The sequence below is a fragment of the Gobius niger genome (genome assembly GCF_951799975.1).
Source record: "Gobius niger genome assembly, chromosome: 2".
In the NCBI taxonomy this organism is placed as follows: Eukaryota; Metazoa; Chordata; class Actinopteri; order Gobiiformes; family Gobiidae; genus Gobius; species Gobius niger.
In genome coordinates, this window is record NC_136853.1 from 38924960 (window position 1) to 38950302 (window position 25343).

Consider the following 25343-nt stretch of genomic DNA (forward strand, 5'->3'; position numbering starts at 1 on the left):
ATACTTATGTCGGTAGGAATAACATATTACTTACTCAAAATACCAGAATATATTAGTCATTACTATTCAAGTAACTTGAGTTACAAGTGCATTTTAATGTATGAACGAAAAAAGCCAAACTCCCTCCAAATAACGGACATGGTGTATAAGATGTGCAGTTGTAGCTAACGTCCCCAAAACAAAACAGAGAGGATAAGGGAAAGAAAAAGAAAAGGAAATCTCTGACTGCAGTTTTACTCTGTGGCATTATTACTATTTTCAGTTTTGTATTTTGCCAAAAGTAACTCAACAGTAACTCAACAGTAACTCAAAGTAGTGTAACTCAGCTACATTTTTGTGTAACACAAACATATTACATTTTTATAGCTGTAACTACTAATGCAGAATATATTACAGTTTTAAAGCAACTTGTCCAACACTGTTTACAGATCTGTACATGTTAAATTGTATGTGTATTGACATGCTCAGACAATGACCTGCCTCACTTAACTAAACAGAGGTCAGAGATCAGAGCATGAGCCTAAGGTTAACTATGAGTCACATATCTTTCCTATGATCTCATCTGGCAATGGCGCCTGCGCTTACCATCACGGCATTGAGTTAACTGCTGGTTAAAACAACTTGTCATGTCCAGTGTTACAAAAAAACACTTTGAATAAGAGACTTACACCACCTACATTACTGCTTTTCATGAATGCTTTTGTCTATAAATCCACATAGCTGACACTCAACTCAGCTGGTTAGTAGATTAGGAAATACATAAGTCTTTTTCATGGCATTTGTAATGTTTTCCCACAGACAAAAGAGACCAGACCTAGACATGAGTCATGACCTCTTTACTGTAAGTGCACAGTCATATCTCTAGCGAGTTGCCATCGGCTTGCCTTCATTAGAACTTTCTCAGCAATTTGTGCATTAATTTTCTGTCCCATATTTGAAATTGTTTTGGTCCACACTGTTGTTTCTTCACTATTTTGTTCCCATCCCGGACTTCACCCTCTGCACAGTGCTCTATAATTTTGGCTTTGGGTTGAATGCCGTTCGCTGAAAACCAAACAGAAATCTCTCCGGACGGCACTGAAACTGTCCTGACCACAGACAGGGAAAAGAACACTCACTAAAATAAGTTGTGGAAAGCGGATCGTGCAATGAAAAGAAATTGCATTTTTAGGATGGCACAAGCGCCCATGGAAAAATATAGTATGCGTGTGGTTTTACACTGAAAAACAAAATCAACGAAAGAAAGATGCTTAGAGAATCTTCTGAAATAATTTCAAAAGTTGAGAAGATTTGCAGTCATACCCTAGCATGCACAACAGAAGTATTCTTATCACTTTTAGGCGCATTAAGTTGCCTTGTGTACAAAATGTGCGGTATAAATAAACATGCCTTGTCTTGCCTTGATAGTACTGTACTCCACAAAAAAGCCTAGATACAATCGAACAACCTTTGAATATTAATTTAGTGTTTGTGAACAAGAATCGATCTATACATGTGCGAGAGAGGGATATTCTACATCTAATTACCCAATGGAGATCATTTTTAACTGAAATTTGACTGTAAATACTGTTTAAGTGGCACTAGCACGCAGTTAGCTTTACCCATTAGCCTGTTAGTTTCTTCTTTGTGATTCTATTAGTTTTTTATTGGGGCCTCCGACCCAGTGCTGGCAAAGTTGCAATTGTGGTTTTCTGGCCAGAGACACCTGGGGGAGATGAAAGACCCTACGATCATCCCATTAACACTTGTATTACCCCCAGAGGGACTACGGAAAGGATTTATTAAGGTAAACAAGTTACTTAGTACTGCTTTAATACCAAGGTCTAAACAAGGTGACTGATTATGTGGACACTTCACAGACTCCATAGACACAGTCTTATGGACATTTGGCCCAGCACAAATCCCAAGTCTGATGATGAATTTCCTTAAAAGTCCCACAGCTACCCACAGCCAAAAATAAGAAATATCTGCTTTTCTCGTAAAACCTACACAATTGTTAGTTATTAGTGGTGATGGGTGATTATGTTAAAACAGATGTCTTTGTGTGTTTGGACTACATGGAGACAGAGTGACGAGAGAACATGCAGATGAATTTCAGCTGCATGAAAAAGACTTTTACAGGATAACAGGGGGTGGGGAAGCATTTGAATGCAAATAGAAAACTATAGCAATTATAATTTACATTTTCACCTGTACTATAATACAAAAAAATAGCTCTGTGGGTTATTGGAAAAAATCTTTAGTAGTATTGGTCATTTTAAACAGAAACGGCTTTTTGCTGTGTGGCTTGCATAAAAGTGGAGGAAGTTGAGCCTCGCAATAACAGAGGAACACACACATACACACACGCACACACACACACACACACATACACACACACACACACACACGCACGCACATAGTACATAAGTATGTAAATGAGGCTATCCTCTCTGTCTGGTGCACAGATGATGGAAATTGCTTCCACATTTTTCTGTGAGCCTTGAGCAGCTCTTGAAATTTCAATTTGCTGCCACAATAAGACTTCTTTTCTTTCTCCTCTTTCTCTTTTTTCCCCTCGACATTCCTAAATGCCCATAAAGAGGTTATTACCGTCAGAGGATGGGTCCACCAACATCTGTGAATAGGTGATTAACGCACTTGCGCGATGACACAAGCTGGCGTGTTACTTTTTAGCCCATAACCTTTTTTTTTTTCTTCCCCCACCTATAAAAGTAGCTTACATGTCTGCGGATAGCCCAAGGGTTAAAGTTATAGCACACACTGGGAGGTTGGCACCGTGTTGACCTCAGTGCTGTGAGCTCCGCTCCTCGACAATTGACCGACTGTCTCTCCCCACTCTCCAACCCGCCTTTACATCCTTTCAATCCTGCGGGCCAAAAAAAGGGTTGTTAAAAGCATGGCATAGGCATGTATTAATAGCACTCAATCAATACCTTTTGATGTTCCTAATGCCTACTTTGAGATAAGAGAAAGACAGCAATGGCCACACGTGCCTTTTTAGGGCCGTAGGAAGAGCTTTGATTTCGCCTGATCAAAAAGACTGAAAGAAAACAGTCTTGGCATCGATACAACGTGATCCGCAGCTGCGCCTGGCCTGCCTTTCGTAAATAAAATCACAGTAAAAAATGTTTACGTAACCCGAGGCTGTCTACCACTTTGAGCCCAGAGTGCACTTTATTTCTTGCTTTGACTGATTTGGCTTCGTGCAGCGTCATCAGTAAACCCAAGCCTGTCTCTTTCAATTTGGATCCACGCTTTACCACTGGCTGACCTTGTGACCCTTGTATTCAACGTTAAATCTAAAATCTGTGACCGTGAAATCCATATAAGCGCTCTGAACGTAAATGAGTTGCTCCTCCCATAGGCCTATTACTGGAATGTGGAACGTGCTGGTAATTTTATTTAACCCCTAGGACCTTTGGAGGTTCGTCCTTGGATAAATTCCACCTCGAAAGGTCAAAGACGGTTTCACACCTGGAAGCATTTACCAGGAACTTTGCGTCACCAGGCCTATCTGCACCCAAAATCATTTTCCCATTGTATAGCCCCACTGTAAAAAGAAAAGAAAAAAAAAAGTCTCCTCTAGTCATAAAGCACAAACAATTTGAAATAACCTTCAAAATCGCATGATGTAATGGAGAACTGTGAATTATATTGTCTGGAAGAGAAAGAAAACTGGAAAATAAAGCTAAAAGAATAAGTGAGTTTAGCATTTAGTAAAAAATAATAGTTTTATTGCCCAGCCTTTATTCTACTGTTTCACTTTCTCCTCGCTGTAGTGAAAAATGTGTGTCCGTACATGTGTTGGTAATTTGTTTCATTTCATTGGCCCTTAGCCTGGTGCACAGTGTAACCACATATGATTAGTTACCTGCTACACGCAATGTGCCATGTGCCCCGCCTGAAAACGTGTGGAATATCATAAAAGACTGGAATGTGGCAGCTATGTACGAAAGAAAAAAGTTCAAACTGAGAGGATTACCGTACAGAAAAGTATTAGCCTACATCATCCCAAACTGTGGTCTTATCTTATCAGCCTAACTCAAATCCCGCTTCTTTAAGTGACAAATGAACCACATTCTTTCACCTAAAAGCACTTTAAAGGCCTTTATTTACTAGCTTGACCAAATTTGGATATGATGTCGAGTGATTTTACTCATGGAGAGATTTTAGTATCTCAAAGCCAGGGTATCATCAGCTTTCTGGAAGGAAAAACATGCATTTTATATGGCTTTAGCACCATTAATCTATCCATTCTCTCATTTTAGTCTTTATAACCTAGTCGTACAGGCAGCGAAGCTTTGGCCACTAATGAGTTAATCTACTTGTCACAATAAGTCTACTGCTCTCACACGGTTTGAATTAGCTTTTGATTTAAACACTTTTCGCTAAAAACAAAAGCCAACGTTTTTTTGTTGCATGTGGTGAACTCACTCAGTGGTTGAAGTTGCATGAGGATGCGTTTAAATTTTTTCCAGCGGGGTTCTGGTTTGTTCAGAAGAACTGTGAAAAAGAAAAATCACAAATGAATGCTGAAATGTTGCACACAAATCTGATGACTCAGGCAGTCATCAGATTTGCAATGATTCTTGATTTGTGACATTAAATCTCACCATCAAAATATCATATGGTGCAACTTATCGCTGGGGCTTGATTGGACAGTTTTTATTTTTTTAATACATATACAGTATACGTATATCAAGAAGAGATGTCATATGTTCCGGTCTGTCAATTAAGCGACGACCTGAGGTGTTTAGGTCGGATCACAGCTGACCCTTCTCACCCTGGACAGAGATTATTCACTCCTGTCCCCTCAAGCAGGAGGCTACAGCCCGTCTGGACCCATACCTCCCACCACAAGAACAGTATATATCCCCTCCGCCATCAGAACGAAAAACAAAAAGACTCAACAATAACTCTGTATCAAACTCATGAATGTAATAACCCGTTCCAGCCATTTTCACTGCCATATTGCACATGTGGTATTTCCACACTTAGATCAGCTGCTGTCACTCAATGCACCTCAAATTGTTGTTGTTCATGCATGCCCATATAGATTTATTGTTTTTATAGTTTATTATTTATCAACCAAGCTTTATATTAAACAGGTGCTCGTCATATAATCAGAATATCATGAAAAAGTTAATTTATTTCTGTAATTCAACTTAAAATGTGAAACTAATCTATTCATTTCTGATTCTGGCACATATTCCTTTATAACATGCTCTACTTTACTAGTGATTACTTTGATTTCTCATTGAATCATGAAACAAACATCAGTTCAAATACTGATAGTGAAGTTCTGCTTTATGAGGATGTCTTATGTCTTCTCATACTTTATTAAACTTGCTTGGGGATGTTTGAATGATTGATATTAGCCCCCTGATGAAGCTATGTCCCGCCGGCGGGACGTGCACCATTAAATGCATTCCTATACGCACCACAGTCACATTGTCCCACATGTTACTAGTCACAATGATAGATTTGGGTAAGACAAAGGTCCTATAACATGCATTGGACATATCCATGTAAAAATTGATGTACAATGTCAATTTTTACAGATATTGTTGACCTGTTTGAAATATATGTTCAAGTGGTAGTATTTTTATTGGCTCAGAGTGTGTTTTGGTTCCACCTATCTATTGCAGGGTTAAATGTATCTTTGAGCTGTACAGTGGACCTTTATTTTCATTAAAAAAATGTTGGCGAGAATAAAGACAATTATTGTTATATTCAGTGCTGTAGTTGATAACTTGCCAATAGTGGATCTGATAGTCATACTGATTGTTGTGGCTACAACTAGAGACTCACATGCAAGAGTATTATGTAAATTCCATAAGGGACATTAACAGCAATGATTTTAATTTGGAGGCGTCATTTTACAGGTGAGTGAATCAAAATGACTTGCTTCAGCTAAGGGTTAGAAACACATTTCATCTTCAAGACTATGTTACTTCACAGTGAAAACCTGTTGAGAAGAGCTCCATCAACTTTTTATGATTGCCTCCTGGAGTCTCCTGGGGAAAAGGGGTGGATATAAGATGGATATGTTTGTATAGAATTAAACAAAAGACAACAATTCAAACTTCTGTCTAACTAATTCCACAAATAAACACATTGGTCCTGCACTCCCTAAACAATGAGCACAGAGCTGCCATGGTCTATCCTCCATATTGTGTAACATGCATCTCTGTGGCATGTTACATGCCATGAAAACATTCCTGCAGCTGTTGTGTGGAGAGAATATTGGATTATGCCAGCTCCCAGTGTGCACTGTGGGAAAGAGGCTTAAAAGAAAGAACACCAGTGTTGCATCAGTAGCACAGTTTTCACCTTGGATTCAGGTCATGGATGAATCTAGTTTCCTCTTTTATGACTCTGTCCTCGTTGTTGCTTCTCTGTTTCCAGCTGGTCCCAAATTGAAGAAATGTGCAGCAAAATGTGCAGCAAACCAGAAAATAATAAAATCCTGCCACCTGCTGGATGATTTCCGCAAGTGTGAACTGCATGACATGAATTGTTGAAATAAAAGACATATTAACCCAGTATTTTTTATTTTTTTTGCTTTGTTTGTTCAATCGATCTACGTTCAGCACATTCAACACCTAAAAACATGTCAACTTTAATAATGAGTAAAAGATCACAGTTCATTTCCTGATTCCACCGCTCACTTGTCTTGTGTCGTTGCTATGGTAACCACAACACGCTGGAGCTGAAGAGCAGACCGTGATTTTGCTGACAACTTTTGGTTAAAACATCGTCTTCGAGGTTGTATCAACTTTCGGTGGCCTATAAGTAGGACTTTTCTGGAACTCTCTTTTCACGTCGTTCGTAACAAAAGGAGGGTCCGAGTTTTACTTAAATTGCAGTTAACTTGGTGAAATGATGCTAGGTTAACCGTGTTAGCTAGAATAACATTAAGTTGCACAGTCAGTAGTAGCTAAACTTGTCAGTATCTAGTCTTGTTGAACTTCTTTGTGTATATCCTCAAGGATGATAATTCATCTTAATCCACCATCAACTACACTATTAAAGATTAATGCAATAAGGAATGAGAAGCAAATTGTTATTACTCTACTAATGTTTCCACTTTTCTTTCTGTCTTTTTCTAACCTGTCAGCTCTCTGACACTGCGCACCTGTGTCTGCTGCTGCACTATGAGTCTATTTGAGGATGAGCAGGGCAGTCGGCCTCGCAGCGTGGAAGAAGAGGAACAGACGGAGGATGACTGGCGAATAGAGGACAGGCCTCTTGTGGCCATTGCACCTGACGCCTCTCCACCACAGGAGCAGCTCTCTACCTGCACTCCTGTCTCTGCTTGTTCTGCTCTACAATACCTGGATGAGGTAAGACTTGCAATCGGAATCAAAGTTTAAAAACAGCAGGAAGACTTTGGTTTGGATTTCTTTGCCATTAAACTGTGTTATTTGACATTAATCCAGTCTTGATCCAGGCCCCCTTTTGAAGGCGCATTGTTGTATTTGGTTTTCCGTGATCATTCCTCATAGGGGTGTCAAAATGAAAACAGCCCTCTTATAAAGTATTTGATTACTGTATGAGTTGTTCCAGTTTGCCAATATTTAAAATTTGACTGTGATTGATACATTTTATTTAATTTCACATACAGTAAAACAAACAGTAACATCAAATACACTAATTTCCATTCTTTTACAACCTTATCAAACATAAATCCTGTCTCAGACAGATTCTCCTTAGCGGTAGATGCAAGACTTCAGTGCACTGCAGACTACTTCAATTTTCATAATGTATTGTCATGCCTTATGTACACTTGATGTATATGTTTTTGTAAGGTGCCTAAAATACAAAAAAGCTTAAAAAATTGAGCAGGCATCATAATCTATGAGAGGCAAACTTTGCAATATACACATATATATATGGTGGAATTTTGAACATTTTATAAAAAAGTGCATAATTTTGGCATCGACATTGATAATGAATGATAGAAAAGTTCAATACTGTACATACAGAGAGCTCTAAATACACATAATTTCACTATGAATGGTAATAAAGCTCAAAACTCAACATTCATAAGACCTGACACGTTTCAGAATATTTATAAAAAGCTTTCATATCGCACAAAGTAAAATAAATACTATACACATTCATAAACATTCTTTACCCCATTCACAGTGTGTATTGTTACATGATGCTATACATTTTTCTAACATTAGGCAGCAGTATTGTACAAGAAGGGAGACTGAGCTGTTTTTCTGCAGTAGTTCAGTGCACCTTGAGCACATAGTGGAACCAATTTCTGCAAGTCAAATGTATTCACTGTCAATAGCAACTAAAATGTGCTTGGAACTGCCCAATAAATTTTATTATTGAATCTTTTATAAAGAATGATGATGCTTTACATCAGTAACCCAGTATCACAAAATCTACACTGAAGCACTGCTGCCTTATGGGTGCTGTGAATCATGGCTTTGATTTTTAATAAAACTTGGAAACTAGATAAGCCCGGCATGTGGTCTTACGCCGTGAATTTTAGACTGACTGAAGCGGTTTGATCAGCGCTCATATACCTCACTTGAGTGCTTGCTGTTAATTATGGAGCCATTTAGAGCAGGGAAATGATAGCTCATTAGTTTTTAGTACGACTGTGTGCGGGCGTGTCTCTCTGCTGGCTTTATGACAGGGCCGCAACATGAAGCAAAATGGGTGACATTTTCTCATGGAAACCCTCCTCATATTATGGCTCCAGCTGAGCAAACGTATTTTATTTTAAAATCTATGTTTCTATGTGTTCATAACATTCAGTAGGCCTTTCTTTATAAGTAGTGAAAATATTTTTTTGACCTTTTACTGCATTCAAACTGTCCATTGGGCTTGTGTTTTGTATGTGCATGGCATGTGCGTACAGGGTATGCCGCTCCTTTTATTTCCATGCCTGTACTGATAAGCTTTCAACATTTTGCTTGTGGATAACATTTAGGGAGAGTAGTTTTTGGGCCTTATCATCATCCTGACAGTCTTGAAGGCCTGCCTGTAGTTAGTCGGGTAGTACTCCGATGACATGTTGTGCCAAGTGCCCCAGAAAATCCCGTTCCTGACGCCTTTGTATCTCTTGTGGTAGTACTTCCCATTGAGGTTGGCTGACATGCAGGCATCAAACCACCAGCCCGAGCTGTAGTAGGCACCGCAGTTTCCAGAGGGGTACATGTCATTGTCACGGTCAGGAGTGGAGAAGAACTTCTGGTCGTGGTTGAAGTGTTTGTTGAAGCTGATGGCGTTCCCGGCTGTCCCACTGCAATAACAAATGTATGAATGTTCAAGACCATCTCATGTGGCAGCACATCTTTATAAATATTTAATCGTGCCCGAGTTACCGCGCACAGATATATACCCTACCTGTATCCACTGATGGACAGCCGATAGCGAAGGAATTCGTTGGCCACGTAAAACTCATCAAACTTGGCGTACTCCCTAACGCCCTCGAAGTCCTCCAGGTCTATGCGCAGCACCATATCTTTGGTTTTTGTCAGCAAATGGATGTGGTCATTCCCCAGCCAGAACTCGCCTCTGCAGCAGTAAAAGATATGACATATTTTATACTGTAGTGTATCTAGTGTGGGCATGTCCAGCATTATGAGCAGCCAAAACATAGACCTGTGTGCATCTTAAAATGTGTTCACTGCCCATGACATGCAGGTGACCTGCAAAGGCACCCATTGAATATTAATGGTGCAGAAGATTACGCGTTTGATGTCCCGGATTTGTAATGTTGAAGGCTCTATTTGTCTACATGCATGAGTCCCATGTGTGTTCATTTACATCATGCACTGTCCCAACCAAAATAAACCAATAAAATGTTTTGTCTTCATCTTATGTGATGCCCTGTAGCCATTGTGTAAACTCTACAGAGAACAAAAATGTATTTAATTGGCCCCTTAGTGTAGTAATGGACTGGATGTTATGTTATGGCACAAAGCAAGAGGGAGTTTTGTTTATAATTCTCAGGAGAGTGACATTTGTTTGTCGCCCCCATTAAGATGCATTTCTGCTTATAATTACATTTGGGCTATCAGCAAAATCGGCCAAATTTGGGATTAATGCAGTGTTTTTCTTATCGTGTAGTCTCTTGTAATCAGTCTAACTGGCTCCCAAGCAGATGGCCTGTTCCAGTTAGATTGTCCTAGCCTAGTGGTAAATTGGAGGGGAGGCATTAATGTATTTTCAGTACATTACACACGCTAACAGTGTTGGGGGTATTACAAAAGTAATTGATTACAAAAATATATTACTTTTTCCAGTAACTAAGGAATGTAACATATTACTTACACAAAATACGGGAATATATTTGTCCTTACATTTCAAGTAACTCGAGTTACAAGTGCTTTTAAATGTATGAAACAATGAACAAAAATGCCAAACTCCCCCAAAATAAAATGCAGCACCAAATCAAGTAGATAAGAGATAATGTACTCAAAACAAAACACAAGAGAATGGGGAAAGCTCTGACTGCAATGCAATGTTCGGTGGCATTAATGCTATTTTTGTTTAATGTAACTCAAAGTAACTCAAAAGTAACTCAAAGTAGTGTAACTCAGCTACATTTTTATACAGTCATATTACATTTTTAGAGCTGTAATCACTAATATACTTGCCCAACACTGCAAGCTAATGGGTCTCATCTTAAAATACCATTGGAACAACTTATATATATATATAAAAAAAAAAAAAATGTGTACCTTGGGTTCCCAAATCCTTTCTTGTACTCTGCCCATGTCCGGTTGAAGCTAACAGACCCGTCCAGTCTTTGTTGGATTACAGTCCACCCCCCTCCATACGACTCCATCTCACAGAAGACCTCAAATGTCCCATTGCGAGCATCAGGAGTGACTCTGTACACGCTGCTCTTCCTCTCCTGCAGCACGTTGTAGTCGGAGCAGTCCCTCGGGGCCAGGATGACTGTTGGCAGGCAGACAGAAAACAAAAAGGGAGAGCGATTTAAAGCGACTGCGCTGAATGCTTTTTCATTTTTCTCTAGCATTTTTTCCTCGGCTAAACCAAGGGACGGTAAAACTAACATTCCCTTAGGCACAGGCAGGAGAGAATATGAGAATGAGACAGTGCTCAGTTGGCTGGCATGCCAAGTTTCACTTTTCAGTTTTGTACAAACATTTCAGGCCAAATCTTCGCAATGATCACGATGCTGTAATACATACTGATGATCACAGATAGGTCTAGACTAATTTAACTGGAACTGGCCATTGGTGGTGCAAGCGATAGTCTGCTGCCATACACTGTTCTCATCTTAGCGTTGTGGGTGTGACTGTGACAATATGCTGGATGTCTCTCCCCATTCTTCATCGCCTTTCACTCTGTGCTGTCTTGTCCAATAAAGCCTATGGGCCAAAATATAAAAAAACTTTGGGAAAAAAGAAAGAACTGGCCATCTGTTTGGGAGTCTGGTAGAGTGAGGGTGGCATAGTGACAAAGACTATCAATCTTGTTGCCCCACAGCAAGAAGATCCTGGGTTTGTTTCCCCGACCATGTGGGCCCTTTCTGTTTTTAATGTTTCTAAATGTGTCTGCACATTATTTTGGTGTCATTATCTTCAGGTAAGGTCCTCTTTGCCGAACCCAAATCCAAAGCAGGTCCTATTCCCCTGACAGGTTGCTCTCCTGCCATTATATAGATTAACTCCTTGAAATAGCAGATGTTCATGAGTTCCATGCTACGCCTCAATGATGTAGAAAATATGGATTGCCAAGTCTTGAATTAAACCATTAATGCACCTGTCTCTAATTTTTGATACAGTGTGAAGGAAAAGACTTCCACCTGCACAGAGAATCCAAGGACAAAGGGCACTGCCAATCGATTGCAGTCTAATGCACTATGGTCACATTTCATACAGTGCAGTCAGTCTCTCTCTCTCTCTCTCTCTCTCTCTCTGCCTCCCGTGTTGCACGGCAGGATACAGTTCCTCCACATCGACCCCAGCCAAAGCCTAGGTGGAAGGATCTTTGTCAGTATGCGTTTGGGAAATTAAAGGAAGAGTCAAAGCAAGAGCAAGTGTGAAACTGGATTAAAGGGACCTGTCCCCTCTTTGTGAGTTTGGCACCTCAAGCTCAAATCATTCTGACACAGGGCAAGCTGCGTGTGGACCCTCTTACACTTCCTACACTCTACTGCTTAATCTCTTTGGACGCAATGCTTATGGGGAATTGCAGTGGTCCTTAGTGTGAGAAGAGGCAGTAGTAATGATATTCAAGTTACATCTGATTAAAAGTAGGGAATACTTTAGACTTTATTAAAGTTTGTCCTCTGCATTGTCAGGAGCAGTGGGCTATCTCCAGATCTTGAGCCAGGTGTGATCAGGGCTTCTTAGATTTAGGATTTAGCCTACTATGTATGTTTTTCAGTTCCTGTGAAGGGGAAGGGACTAAAACAGAAGTATTCTTGTCTGGAGACCTGCTTTGCATTCAGAGTACTGACCTGTCAAATCTTTATGACTATAGTTTCTCCACTTAGCATTCCCTTATTTGTCATCTGTCTGTCTGGGCCCTGCCACTGTCCCTCAGCAAGACAAGGGCCATCACATCTCATTATCCTTGGGCACTGTGCCTGACGCAAATAATGTTAATATTAACCACTTACTGATGCCCAGATGTTGGCTGATTGGCTCTCCCGCTGGTGAAGGGTCAGACTGCCTGGATATGCCCTTGCTTAATAACTTCTTTGATGGCTAAGCCTAAGGCTGAGTGATGAGCTTTAATAAATGACTTCTCAACACCCTGTCGGAGTGCATACACAAGTGACTGGCATTAAGGGGAAGTCAACTCTCTTATCAACCACATAGTGCACAATATACGGATATTGGATAAGGAAGTGACGTGAAAAGTGTGTGTCCTTGGTGATAATAAGTTACTTGGCCACGATATAAAGTTTCTCTTTGAAAAGTGTGGGTTGTGCCACATTGCAGATATTCATCTCCTGATGCAGCAGCAACATCTGCACATCTATTCTCTTTGGCTGAACTGAGTTAATGTAGCTGAACTATAACATGAATTGCCGTCCGTTCACCTCAAGGCCCTAATATGTCTCAGGGGAGTGAGGGTGACGAGTGGTGCTGGGAGCTGGGACTTGACAACGGGGTGAAAATAAAATCTCGCAGCACTGAGCAGAGAGAGCATCTTGACTGAGCCTGACAAGAACTTCTTGTACTTCCGCTTGAAGGTGAAACTCCAATTCACCGCGGATCGGAATGGCAGAGCACTAGTTCTGCATCTATGAGCATTTACTTCCTCAGCCAATTTCAGTTTATCTGCCTTTCGTGATGCATTCAAGGATTCAGCGCCATTAAATGAGAACTTAACATAATGACTTTCGATGGTTCTAAATTATGAATTCGACAGTCTCATACCTTACCGAAATCTAAAGGGACATATCAAATGTATTTTACATTAGCATAAGTCGGAATTATTACTAACTTGCATAGTCTGATGTGCAAGTGAGGAGATGGGCTAATTTCAACTATTGTCCGTATTTTCAAAACTTTATTAGCAATTTAATTTGCAGGATTTTTACTATAGAATTTAAACTTTGTTAGTTTTGGCAGTTCTTTTCTGTCATTTTGATTGTTGACAAGGGAGGCTGGAGTATGTCGGACCAACTTCCTGTCCTATGCTCAGTGGGACTCAATGACTGACAACCTGTCAGCATCCCCCAACATTCAAGTCTGATGTGGTCACGAACTGTTCGAGGAAAGTAGGAGAAAGATTTGGAGGCTATAGATGTATTGTATGTGGTTGCAGCACTTACAGACTTACAATGACTCGGTAGTGGCAAGAAGTATTATGTAAAATCGGCTTTGCAAATGAATTTGTTTTTATCTGTTGTATGTATATCTTGTGTATATTGTCTATCTATCTCACCAATAGGATTTTCTGCAGTTAATGTTCTTGTTGTATAGAGTTTTTGCGCTGTATGTTGGTATTTTCATCATGACAGCAGCTGTTATCTGTTATAACATCAAGCAGCTTCAGGAATTCAATATAAATTAAGCAGGCAATATCAGATCTGACTGAAAATCATTAACAACCAAAGACAGGTGTGACCATGAGGCTGCCAACATCATTTTGGTGATAATTTAGGCTATGAAAGCTAGCTGGGAGAACACTCAAAAGAATGACCTACAGAAAAAGGGATGCACAAGGTGAAGCAGGAGTGAGGGAGAGGTGTGGCATGAGAAAATGGATTAGAGAGTCGCAGACGGGGAGAGTAGAGGTAAGAGAGGATCGGGGACAAAGAAGGGAACAGAGAGATGAGAAAGAGCGAAGAGGCATTATATGGAACATTTAGGAAGAGGACATAACGCTGAGACTCCTTTCACCAGTGTCCCCCTAATCTACTTAGAAATAAGCTTTCATCATAACCTCTGCATTCTCTGTGTGTGCTGCACCAAATAGTTAATCACTTTCACAGCACTTTCCCCATGCTTTCGAGAAAAGCATAGAGTGGAATTATCTTTCACCAGTTTAAGACAATAACGTCAATAGATTTTGAACAAGCCTGTTTCAAGTCTGTTTACTCCCTGAACCTTTAGTTTGTCCATATGGAGACTTGAAAATTGTCATAGTCAGTGTAATTGAGTGAATTCTATGATACCTTTTTAGATGCTTCATCTTTGACTGAATCTTATCGGTTTCTTAGGCTGGGGCTTGTGGAAGCTATTTCACTAGGTCATAATAAGAGGATACTGACCACTCTTTGCCCTCCAAAATGGATAAAATGCCTGTGCCTGCACACATTGTGCAAGACATGAAAAATCCTTGTTATGTTCATTTCAATACTTTCACACATTGTGCAATACATGAAAAATCCTTGTTATGTTCATTTCAAGACATGTCATATTGCCAAATGCCAAAATAGTAATCATGTCATGCTGTTTCTCAGATGTTATGATGTATTTGAATTTACTCAAGCTCTCTATTTTGGCGATCTATAAAGAAGGTAACGCTTAAACACAAAGGAGAGTTATATCTGAGTCATATACTTACAGCCAAAGGGAAATGAGTATTTAGGTGTGGTGTACACTTGTAGCGCTGATAGATAATGTAATGTCTCTTACATTGAGGGCTGGTCTGCACGGCGCACTGAGTGTTGCAGCTGGAGCTCAGTTTGTTGACCACTCCAGTGATGTTCTCCACACGTTGGTCCACCATGGCCTGCACATTGTCCATGTTGAGCAGATTGAGCCCCTCCAGGCGCCCGTGTAGAGCTGATATCTGGCTCCTTGCATTGCGCAGGCTGGCTGACATCCTATTCAGCTTCACCTGGAAAGGACCACAGCAGAGGGAAGGAAATGATCTTTGCGAGCAGAATATAAAGCAGGTAGATTACTCGATCTGCCAGCCTCTTCATTGTTTCAATTAGGAATTTAGAACAGAAACAAGGCTGAGTGATACCTGGCTGCCTGCCAAAGAATTGGTAAGAGACACGCGCTTACCAACCAGAGCTACAATTTTAGCCTTATTTGACTGCTGTCTGATACTGATTCCCGCCCTGTTTACAGAACCAGGAATGTTCCCCTGTGGATTGGTGCCATGCAGGACTATGTAGGACTTCCAGTTCTTTGCATCTGTTCACTGCACATTCCAGTTGACTTCATCTGAATGGACGTTTTGTGTAACTTTGGAGACTGTTTATAAAGCACATTTTACATCTCTTTGTTTAACTTGCCACCCTCTACAGTTAATTTCACATGGCTTAAATCAAAGGAGAGACAGATTAGTTTTAGATTTTTATTTGACTTAGATCTGCTGATACCATATATGTGACACAACTAAATCTTGAAAATATTAACACAATGACCTGAATCTTGAATTTTAAACATAAACAACAAATCCATTATCAATACATGCCCTTGTTTTCTCTGTTTTTTTTTTCCAGTTAATTTTGCTAATTTACTAGAAACTGTGGCATGATTAGATAGTTGAATATAACTCTTTATAGATTAGAAAAAACAAAATTATTTAATTACGTATATTATTTCCTTTTTTATGTTTTTACTTAGGAGATCATCATTGTCTTAGCAAGATTAATCTTCTTACCTGCATTTCCAGCAGAGAGCTTGGGCTGGGTGTCAGTTTTCCATAAATTGGGACTTGTCCAGCCCCAGCAGTGTCCTGGGCTCCAGGGATGTTCCCATCACCGCGCTCCTCTTGGCTTGAACCACCGAGCAGGTCCTGTCCTGACAAATCCACTCTGTGCACCTCCTCTGCATCCCTCTGGACTTGTGCCTGACCCTGGTCGGCTTGTTGATGTCCGCGTGCGCCATGGCACTCTTGGCAGGTGCTTTTCAGCTTGTTGACCTGCTCTTTCAGGCTTTGCAGCTCTTTTACAGTTTTCTCCAGCAGTCTCAACTGCTTGGGCAGCTGGATGGTGAGCGGCGGCAAGGTGAGCTGATAGGGGCAATCCTCTAGGTCCTCTGTCCCGGCTCCCGAGCTCCCACACTGGCTTGAGGGTCTTAATTTAATGGGACATGAGGCTGTAATACCCGATTCAGATCCCATAGGGTATGATCCCCGAGCGTCCCATCTCTGGTGCGAGTTAACGGGGAAGTCTGCTGCCCGGCTGCTGCCCGGTATTAGAGTGGCTGTCACCAAGACTGTGGCAAAGATGCAAAGCACAACTGTCCTCATTTTGTTTGTAAATTGATCAAAAGTTAATGAATCTCCAAAAATGTGTCCCTTCAGTTCAGCGTTGTAATAAGAAATGTAGGCTGCTGCAGAGTAGAAGTCTAGAAGCATATAGATGTAAGTCCAGTGTCCGCGAACCAGTGCAGTCTGCAGGAGGCAGAGCGCGCTGGGGAACTGCCGCTGCCTCCGATAGCTGTGTCATTAATATCAGGGCGAGAGAGGGAGGCAGGGAGTGAGGGAGGTATGGTGCTGTGGAAGGGAGGGGCACTACTATTGCGTAATGCAAAACACCATATCCCCAGAAAAAAGGAGATGCAGGCAGATTATGTGAGTGGGGGGAGAGGAGAAAGTAAGAGAGGTGCAGTGGCTGCAGTCAGGTGCCTTGTTGTTCATTTCCCGAAATGATTTAGTTCAGAGGAACTCTCTACTCCACAGTGCAAGGGCAATGTGCTTTGTCTCTTTCCTGTTTTTGTGATTTGGCGCCTCACTGTTGTATGACCTTAACCAGATGAGGTATGAACTACTGCGCAACAGTAGGTTAAGCACAGCAGAGCAGAATCACAAAACATGTTTGCTGAACTACAGACGGGCATAGAAGATATCACTTTGGTCTTTGTAGTTTGGGTTGTTTTCCAAAGTCTTGGCATTTCTTAACAGTATCAATACATTCTAATTATTTATAGGAGTGGAACATTTGTGTGAAGTTACCACAGAGTTTGTGGCCAAATTTGATAGAACACAATTTTTTTTTCACAATTTTTTTTCTGTTGTACCGGAGTTTTCCATTGTTGTTTTTGGATATAATTTGTGGTTGAATACTGCGCTGGCACTGAAGTATAACCGTAGTCACTGTGTTTTGTTTGCTCAAATTTAAGATTATCGGAGCTGGGACTCACACCCACCCTAATTGTGTTAATGTTGAAAGAGATAACTCTGTCATTTTAACAGCGAAAAAAATGCATGATAAGATAAAAATGTCGTCAAACAAGTGATTTTCACCTATTTTAGGCTTATGGTTATTAAGACACAGAATAACTCTTAATAAATATTAACTTGGCATCTCATTTACACTTTTTCTTTGTCCCAAGAGTAGACCGTTAATAATTCAATGGCAGAATGTCTCAGATGTCTTGAGTCATATTTTCAGAGAGGCGGCACAGTTTCAGATAATTGATCTCATCCCCACAAGTGGCTCTCTGCCCTGATGGAGGAATCTGGCACAAAAGAAAACACAGAGACACAAAAACCTCCCATAACAAAGCGATTCAATCTCGCTGTTGGCTCAACTTCAATTCCAACAGTCAATATGAGGACATGAACACATACACTGAGCCATGGCGGTCCTCTCCATCACTGAGTGCGGCGCTGCGTCCTATAGAGCCAGTCATTATTTTTCTCCCGGAGGGTGCAGGGTATTAAAGTCTACAGCTGCTGCTTGGTCCACCCTCCACATATTTTATGCACAGGTCTGCAGTGCACATATTTTACACTGCCGCTTGAGGCAGAGAGACAGGTGTGTATGCTCCCTCTGCTCCTGTTGTGTGTCCACGCCTTTCCAATGATTGTGTCCGACTCGCACATAAAATAAAGTCTGCTCGTTGAGGGAAGTTTCCACGGACCGAATAAGAAATATTTTGGGCGAAGTTTGGCGTACCTTTGAGACATGTTTTGATGGCTTTTGTTGAAAGTCCATCGCTTTCGTTTGACATCTGTGTTTGAGAAAATATAAAGCACGCAAAGAGAATTCACATACAGAGTTTCCAAAGATTTGACACCAAGTACCTCCTGAAAAAAAACACAGCTTCTCGAGTTATAAAAATAAAGCACCACATATATTATAATGTTTCCAAAAGATTTAAACGTGGGGCAGCCAGCGGGTAGTGGCTCTGGTGGATGAAAGGCTTCCACTATGTATACGGAACACTGTGTTTCTAAAGCAAGAACTAAGCCAAATGACAACAAACACATTAATAAAAATGATTTTAAAGGATCTGTATCATGCTATTTTAGCCATCCCAAAATAGACCATAGGCATTTATATGATATATTGTACCTCTGCCACTATGGAGTTAGGGTATATAAATATTTTAAATATAAATATAAGTATTTTCGGGGGGGTATTTAGCAAACCCCGAAGACACAACGCTTTGTTTCAGTTAACTCCGCCCCCTCTCTCCGAGCTAATAAACCCATGCATTATTAGCAGTTACTTCACAATGCAGTTATAAGGAGCTGACATCTGCAACACAGCTTCATAAATGGCTAACACACTTTTTCATTGACTCACCGCTCTGCCCTGGCCGCTCCATCAGGTGTTTAGATTATAGGACTCGCGTTGGTTATAAAAGTTTGATTCTGGCGATGGTTCACCAAGCATCCACCAAGAGACAGTCACAGAAAAACACTATTTTGACTGATAGTCATCAAATCCCAGAAAGAAATTCCATCTTTTAGCGAGTGGCCTCTTCTTTAGGAAGGTTGAATAAAGTCCTGTACCTCTCATAGCCAAACGTGCTTTTCTCCGTGACATTATCGTTAGGAAAGAAAAAAGAACAGGGGTGTCCAGAGAAGCTTAGAAAGAGCTCCTTCTTCACAACTTTCAGTGCACATGACATCTGTTCAGACGCTCGGGGTGTTATAAATCAAAATCAGGCCGTAAGGTATTACACCACAGACGTTGTGCTCTTCCTGTTTGACACTATGGCATAAAAAAACGTCAGAGTGTCACAAGTCAATCGTGGAGAGGGCGGAGCAGCTGCTCAGAAAGGATTGCTTAGAACTGTGTGTATGAAGTCAAAAAACACTCTGGGGGGGGTTTTGATAAGGAGATAGCCTAACAACATGGTTAAAAGTTCCAAAAAGTCAATTTTGCATGATATAGGACCTTTAACCATTACACAGAGAAGCTTGGCTGTTATAGTTGTTATATTTAGCATGCTGCTAGTAACTGTCACCTGTTGCATCTCAAATGTGTACAGTATCTTAAAAATCAGGCAATTGACATTTTATCTTTTATATGTTTTAAAGATGAAGTCACTGCCACGTCGTTTCAAAGTATGAATTATTGTTGATGAGGCAGTTCCAAGACACTCTTAAGAGATAATCACACGTTTTGTTGTTGCAGTGTGTCCACGGGTGAATGCTAATGCGCACTTACCGAAAACATGAGGATAAATCGCATTAACAGCCACTGTAATCTACATCACTCACCGCAGGCATATCTCCGTCCCTCTCAGCCCTTGGAACGTGCCAGGGCTGCGTATTTATTTGTAACAACAGCCAGATAAACAAAAAATAATGGGGTGAATCTAACAGCATAATCGGTCCGGGACAAACAAAAAAAGGAACAAAAAAATGTTTGAAGTCTTAGGCGATACAGCTTCCATATGTGTGTACAATCATTGCTTTGTTGTGTGTTCAGTGCCATTAGATTACCTGCTACACAACGTGACCCTAGATATCCCGAAAGGCTGCAGCTGGTGATACAGACAAGCCTATTCCTCATTACACCCCCGGCCCCCCCCCACCCCCGCCCCCCCCACTCCAGCGCCCTGCCTCGACAGATAAGAAGGGAACAACACCTGTCCTCTACTTCTATCACCAGCACAACACTGCAAACTGAACTACTTGCTCGGCCAGAGAAATCCCCAAACAACTTACAAGAGGCATAATTACACCTCTTTCCAAGTTGCTGACCTTTTCTGTCCAGTGTCGGCTATTTCACATGTTTCCAAAATAACAAACATGCTTCTTTACTGTGAGTTGTTCTCAGACCTGACTTGTAAACTTAACATCATAAGCTGGAGATCTTGATGCTTTGGTTTGAATAAACATGAGTAATTGGACAGGGCCTATAGATTATTAATAGCATTGTCACTGTCTAGCTGATCGTTAGGAGGATTTGTTATTGCTGACATGTTTGTGATTGAGTTTTATTACATGGACATTTTGACTGTTTATGACATAGCAATATATAGCCTGTTCTGCAGTGTAGCCTTAAATGTCGCAGTGTATCCCGACTTTTCTGAGAGCGAGACATCAACAGCTCGTTTCCTATTCTCGTTATGCGCCGATCCAGCTTTTTTGCTGGGGTTTTGAGTATCTGCCGATATCCGGTGTTTACCGATACCAAGAGAGTTTCTTAAAAGTGGCATTCTCTGAGTGAAAAATGTAATTGACTCTTCTCCATTGTAAGACCAATGATGTCATATTTTATTGCCATGTTACAGATCAATTATCAATTATATCTAAACTGTTGGATAAACATTAACAAGGATGACATTTGTACACTAAATATCCTTGGGTATATGACAGGCTTTAGGTTACATTAATATAAACAACTCACATGAAGTGATCTAATCATTACAAATTAGATCAGTTCTTTCTTAAACTATTATACAAACACTTGGCTTCAGTAGTGGCAGATTTTATTTTCTTTGGCTACTTTAGGTATTTCTATTATAGCTTCTGACCCTAGTTTTTGTTAGCATTAGCATGCTTCTGCTAGCTTTAGCATGGTATTGCTAACCACAGAATCTTGCACACCGATTAAAAATAAGTTCTTAGCTTCACAATGATATACGGCATGCCCATATTCACTTAGATTTAGGTGGTAAAAATTGTGTTTTTAAGGCGTTGAGAGCCCAAACTAGTATCGGTTCAGCATCGGATATTTGTAGCCGATACCCGATATCTTATTTTTTCCAGTATCAGCTCCGATATTTGATACCAGTATCAGATCAGTGTATCCCTAGTTCTCTTCCAAATTCATCATGATGACCCATTGCAAAATAGCATTGTCTCTGTTATCGCGAGCCACTTTGAACTGACATTTGTTTCATAGATTCATGGGCTCTGTTTCTGCAATGATAAGGTGGCCTGATAGGGTAATATGCTGCAAGGATTATTCAGCATAACTTTGGATGGATTCCCTTTAGAGGACATCTGGGACTTTCAGTTGCATTGTGGCGCGTGAAAGCACAGCTACTGTATAACCAAAAGTATATTACAGTAACAGCAAAACTATGATTGTTGTGGAAAAAGTTTGGACTTTTAATATAATCTCAAACACTTTTGGGGGGCCTCTTGTGATTTAGTTTTCAACTTCTGGAACTTAATTTAGCCTGCAAACAATATTACACTGAATTGCTTACTGGTCAGAATCAGACCTAGCTGTACCTTTGCTTTTTGAATAGTCGTATTTCCTGAAGAATGATAAAAGATCATGTCTCAGGCCTTTTCTGTTGTTGTTTCTTGTATCCCGACAGCTGAGGATTGGAACAACGGATGGATCCAGATTGTAGTAAAAAACACTGTCAAAGATTTGTTCGGTAGTATGTGTGATTGGAAGCAGCACGTCGAAGACACCATGAATGGTAGATGAGGAAAAGCGTATAGTAATAGTAAATTGCATTTGTCATTACTCAGCCGATAACATTTTGCAAATGTCAACTCATTCGAAGAAATTGTACAGTTTATGTATAACGCGGGGTCATTAATTTCTCCCAGTTCTCATTCATTCTGCTATACAGCCTATCTGTTTCATGTGTAATGATCATGGTTTGTGCTTCCCAGCTTTGGTCATCAGGTAATATCAACAACAATGAAGCGTCCAAAATTAAAAACTCTCTCAAGCGGCTTCAGGAAGCTCTTAAAAGGTAATACTTCATCTTATCACCACTGCTATCATAGAAATAGAGCATGGCAGCCTGTTCAATTCACTTTGGTGGCAAAATAGATCCAGGAACACTCTCATAAAAACACATTTGCATACAATTAATCTCACTCAAAAATCATAGCACTTATCTAATCATGTTCTGTGCTTTTTAGTGATTGTGTTTTTATATTTTCATTCATCTGGTATATTTGTTTCAGGTGTTTGAAGTTTGCCCGCTTCATTCATACGTTGTATGTTTAGTGCGCAGGATGCTGAGGTGCAGCTCCTAGGACAGGCAAAGTGGTCTCGTGCTGAGTTGGACAGACTGCGGGTCGAGATGGAGAGCGCAGAGGAGCAGAGCACCGCTGAGGAGCCTGACAGTGAGGTCATCAAACTGAGACAACAGATCCTTCAAGCGTACAACGGGCTAAAAGCAGCTGAGGACAGAGATTACCGCATTCAGTGTGAGCTGCAGTGGTGAGATACTCTAGATATCCACAGTTCTTCAATTAACTGATAATGTTATCGCTATCACTCACAGAGAGTGGTTTGAGGAAGTTATATTGTACTTTTTTTCAAAATCAGGTAAAATAAGAGTGTGTTCATGATGATTTCCAAATTGAAGAGGGAAGACAAAGATTAATAGGCAAGGCAAGGCAAGGCAAGTTTATTTGTAGAGCACAATTCATACACAAGGCAATTCAAAGTGCTTCACAGTTGAAAACAAATAGAATCAATAAAAACATCAACATAAAATTTATCAATTACAGTAAAAGGCGAGAGTGCAGATAAAATACTTTCAGTCATATGCATTGTTAAAAAGAACTGTTTTCAGCCTGGATTTGAACATTGTCAGAGTTGAGGCCTGTCTCACATCCTCGTGAAGACTGTTCCAGATTTTAGCTGCATGAAACTGAAACGCAGCCTCACCGTGTTTATTATTGACTCTGGGAACCACCAGGAGGCCCCTCCCTGAGGTTCTCAGGGCCCGAGATGGTTCATACGGCTCTAACATGTCAGAGATGTACTTTGGAGCTAAACCATGAAATGACTTGTACACAAGCAGAGCTGTTTTAAAGTCTATTCTCTGAGTGACAGGAAGCCAGTGCAGAGACTGGAGCACTGGACTAATATGGTCGTATTTCCTGGTTCTTGTCAGGACTCGAGCAGCAGCGTTCTGGATGTACTGTAGCTGTCTGATAGCTCGTTTAGAGAGGCCAGTGAGTAGGCCGTTACAGTAGTCTAATCTGCTGGAGACAAATGCATGGATAAGTCTCTCTAAGTCTGGTTTTGACACTATTCCTCTGATCTTAGCAATGTTTTTCAGATGGTAAAAAGCTGCTGATGTTATTGCTTTGATGTGGCTGTTTAAGTTCAGGTCTGAGTCCATGATTACTCCTAGATTTCTAACCTGATTTTTTGGTTTTAGAGAGAGAGACTCAAGGTGACTGACAACACTTTGTCTTTGTGCCTGTGGGCCAAAAACAATGATCTCAGTTTTGTCAGAGTTTAGTTGGAGAAAGTTGTTTTGCATCCACAAACTGATCTGTTGGATGCAGTGACAGAGTGTATCTACAGGCCCATGTTCACCAGCCGTCAGTGACACGTAGATTTGAGTGTCATCTGCATAGTTGTGGTACGACACGTTGTTGCTGTTTATTAGCTGACCCAATGGAAGCATGTACATGTTGAATAAGAGAGGTCCCAAGATTGACCCCTGGGGGACTCCACAGGTCATGGCAATTTTGTCTGAGACACAGTTGCCAATTTCAACAAAGTACGTCCTGTCCTCGAGATAGGACTTAAACCAGTTTAGAGCATTACCAGAGATTCCCACCCAGTTTTCTAGCCTGTGAAGTAAGATCCCGTGGTCCACTGTGTCAAAGGCAGCGCTCAGGTCCAGCAGAACTAAAACTGAGACCTTACCTGCGTTGGTGTTCATACGGATATCATTTGTCACCTTGATCAGAGCTGTCTCAGTGCTGTGGTGGGGCCTAAAGCCTGACTGGAAAGTATCAAACACATTGTTAGACAGGAGAAAGTAAGTGAGCTGCTGATATACTACTTTCTCTAGGACTTTTCCTAAGAATGGCAGGTTTGATATGGGCCGGTAGTTGTTCATTACCTTGGCATCAAGGCTGCTCTTCTTTAGAAGAGGCTTGATGACTGCAGTTTTCAAGGCCTTTGGAAATGCTCCAGTCTCGAGTGAGATGTTAACTAACTGAGCAAGTTGTGGTAACAAGCTGGTCAGCACAGACTTCAGAAATTTAGTGGGTAATTCATCAAGGCAGCATGTACATGAACTCAGACCGGAGATAACCTCTTCGATTGTTTTGTCAGTAACAGGTGTGAAATGTGTCAGCTCAAGGTGTTTATCTGGTGGCAGAGTTTCTATTTGTGTTGTGGAGATTATGGCATTTTTAATGCTTTGGACTTTGTCATAGAAAAATATTGCAAACTCATTACACTTAGATGTAGAGATTAGTTCTAGGGGCAGTGAAACTGGAGGGTTAGTTAATCTGTTTACTGTGGAAAACAGAACGCGAGAATTGTTTCTGCAGTTTGAGATGATTTTAGAGAAGTACTTCTCCCTTGCTCCACGCAAAATATGGTTGAACACACAAAGTACTTCTTTGTAAACCTCAAAATGAACCTGGAGCTTTGACTTGCGCCATTTCCGTTCGGCTTTTCGGCACTCCCTTTTCTGTGCCCTGACCGAATCTTCACTTCTCCAAGGTGCCTTTTGCCTATTGTTAACCATTTTAACCTTGACAGGAGCAATAGTATCCAAAACATTTAAGACCCTTGATGTGTAGGAGTCCAACAGATTATCAACATTAGAACATGGGGCATTTTCAAATCTGATCATCTCCATAAACTGTGTCCCTGTTGTATCATTTATGTGTCTTCCTTGAATAACTCCAGGCCCGACCACTGGTTTCGGTGTAACACACAGGTCAAAGAAGACACAAAAATGATCAGACAAAGCAACATCAACAACATTCACATTTGATAT

At 40.7% G+C, this 25343-nt stretch overlaps 2 protein-coding genes and 1 long non-coding RNA gene across 3 annotated transcripts in view; 1 reads left to right on the forward strand and 2 right to left on the reverse strand.

The window, feature by feature from the left end:
• Positions 1-2705: 2705 nt before the first annotated feature.
• Positions 2706-6400, reverse strand: LOC306959725. The gene is made up of 4 exons (XR_013792642.1): positions 6337-6400; positions 5958-6020; positions 4438-4506; positions 2706-2869 (listed from the first exon to the last, which is right to left on the reverse strand). It is a non-coding gene; the product is annotated as an uncharacterized lncRNA (long non-coding RNA).
• Positions 6401-6728: 328 nt separating this feature from the next.
• Positions 6729-25343, forward strand: part of ccdc146 (coiled-coil domain containing 146) — a 107392-nt gene continuing 88777 nt past the window's right edge. Inside the window, exons 1-4 of the mRNA XM_079552398.1 lie at positions 6729-6771; positions 7124-7349; positions 22246-22328; positions 22589-22804. Of these exons, the coding sequence (XP_079408524.1) occupies positions 7161-7349; positions 22246-22328; positions 22589-22804 (488 nt within the window). The 5' untranslated portion in view covers positions 6729-6771; positions 7124-7160. The remainder of the gene's footprint in view (positions 6772-7123; positions 7350-22245; positions 22329-22588; positions 22805-25343) is intronic.
• Positions 7667-16868, reverse strand: fgl2a (fibrinogen-like 2a). The gene is made up of 5 exons (XM_079552462.1): positions 16084-16868; positions 15102-15306; positions 10716-10935; positions 9376-9546; positions 7667-9271 (listed from the first exon to the last, which is right to left on the reverse strand). Exons 1-5 carry the CDS (start codon positions 16780-16782, stop codon positions 8956-8958), a joined length of 1611 nt encoding a protein of 536 aa, XP_079408588.1. The 5' UTR covers positions 16783-16868; the 3' UTR covers positions 7667-8955.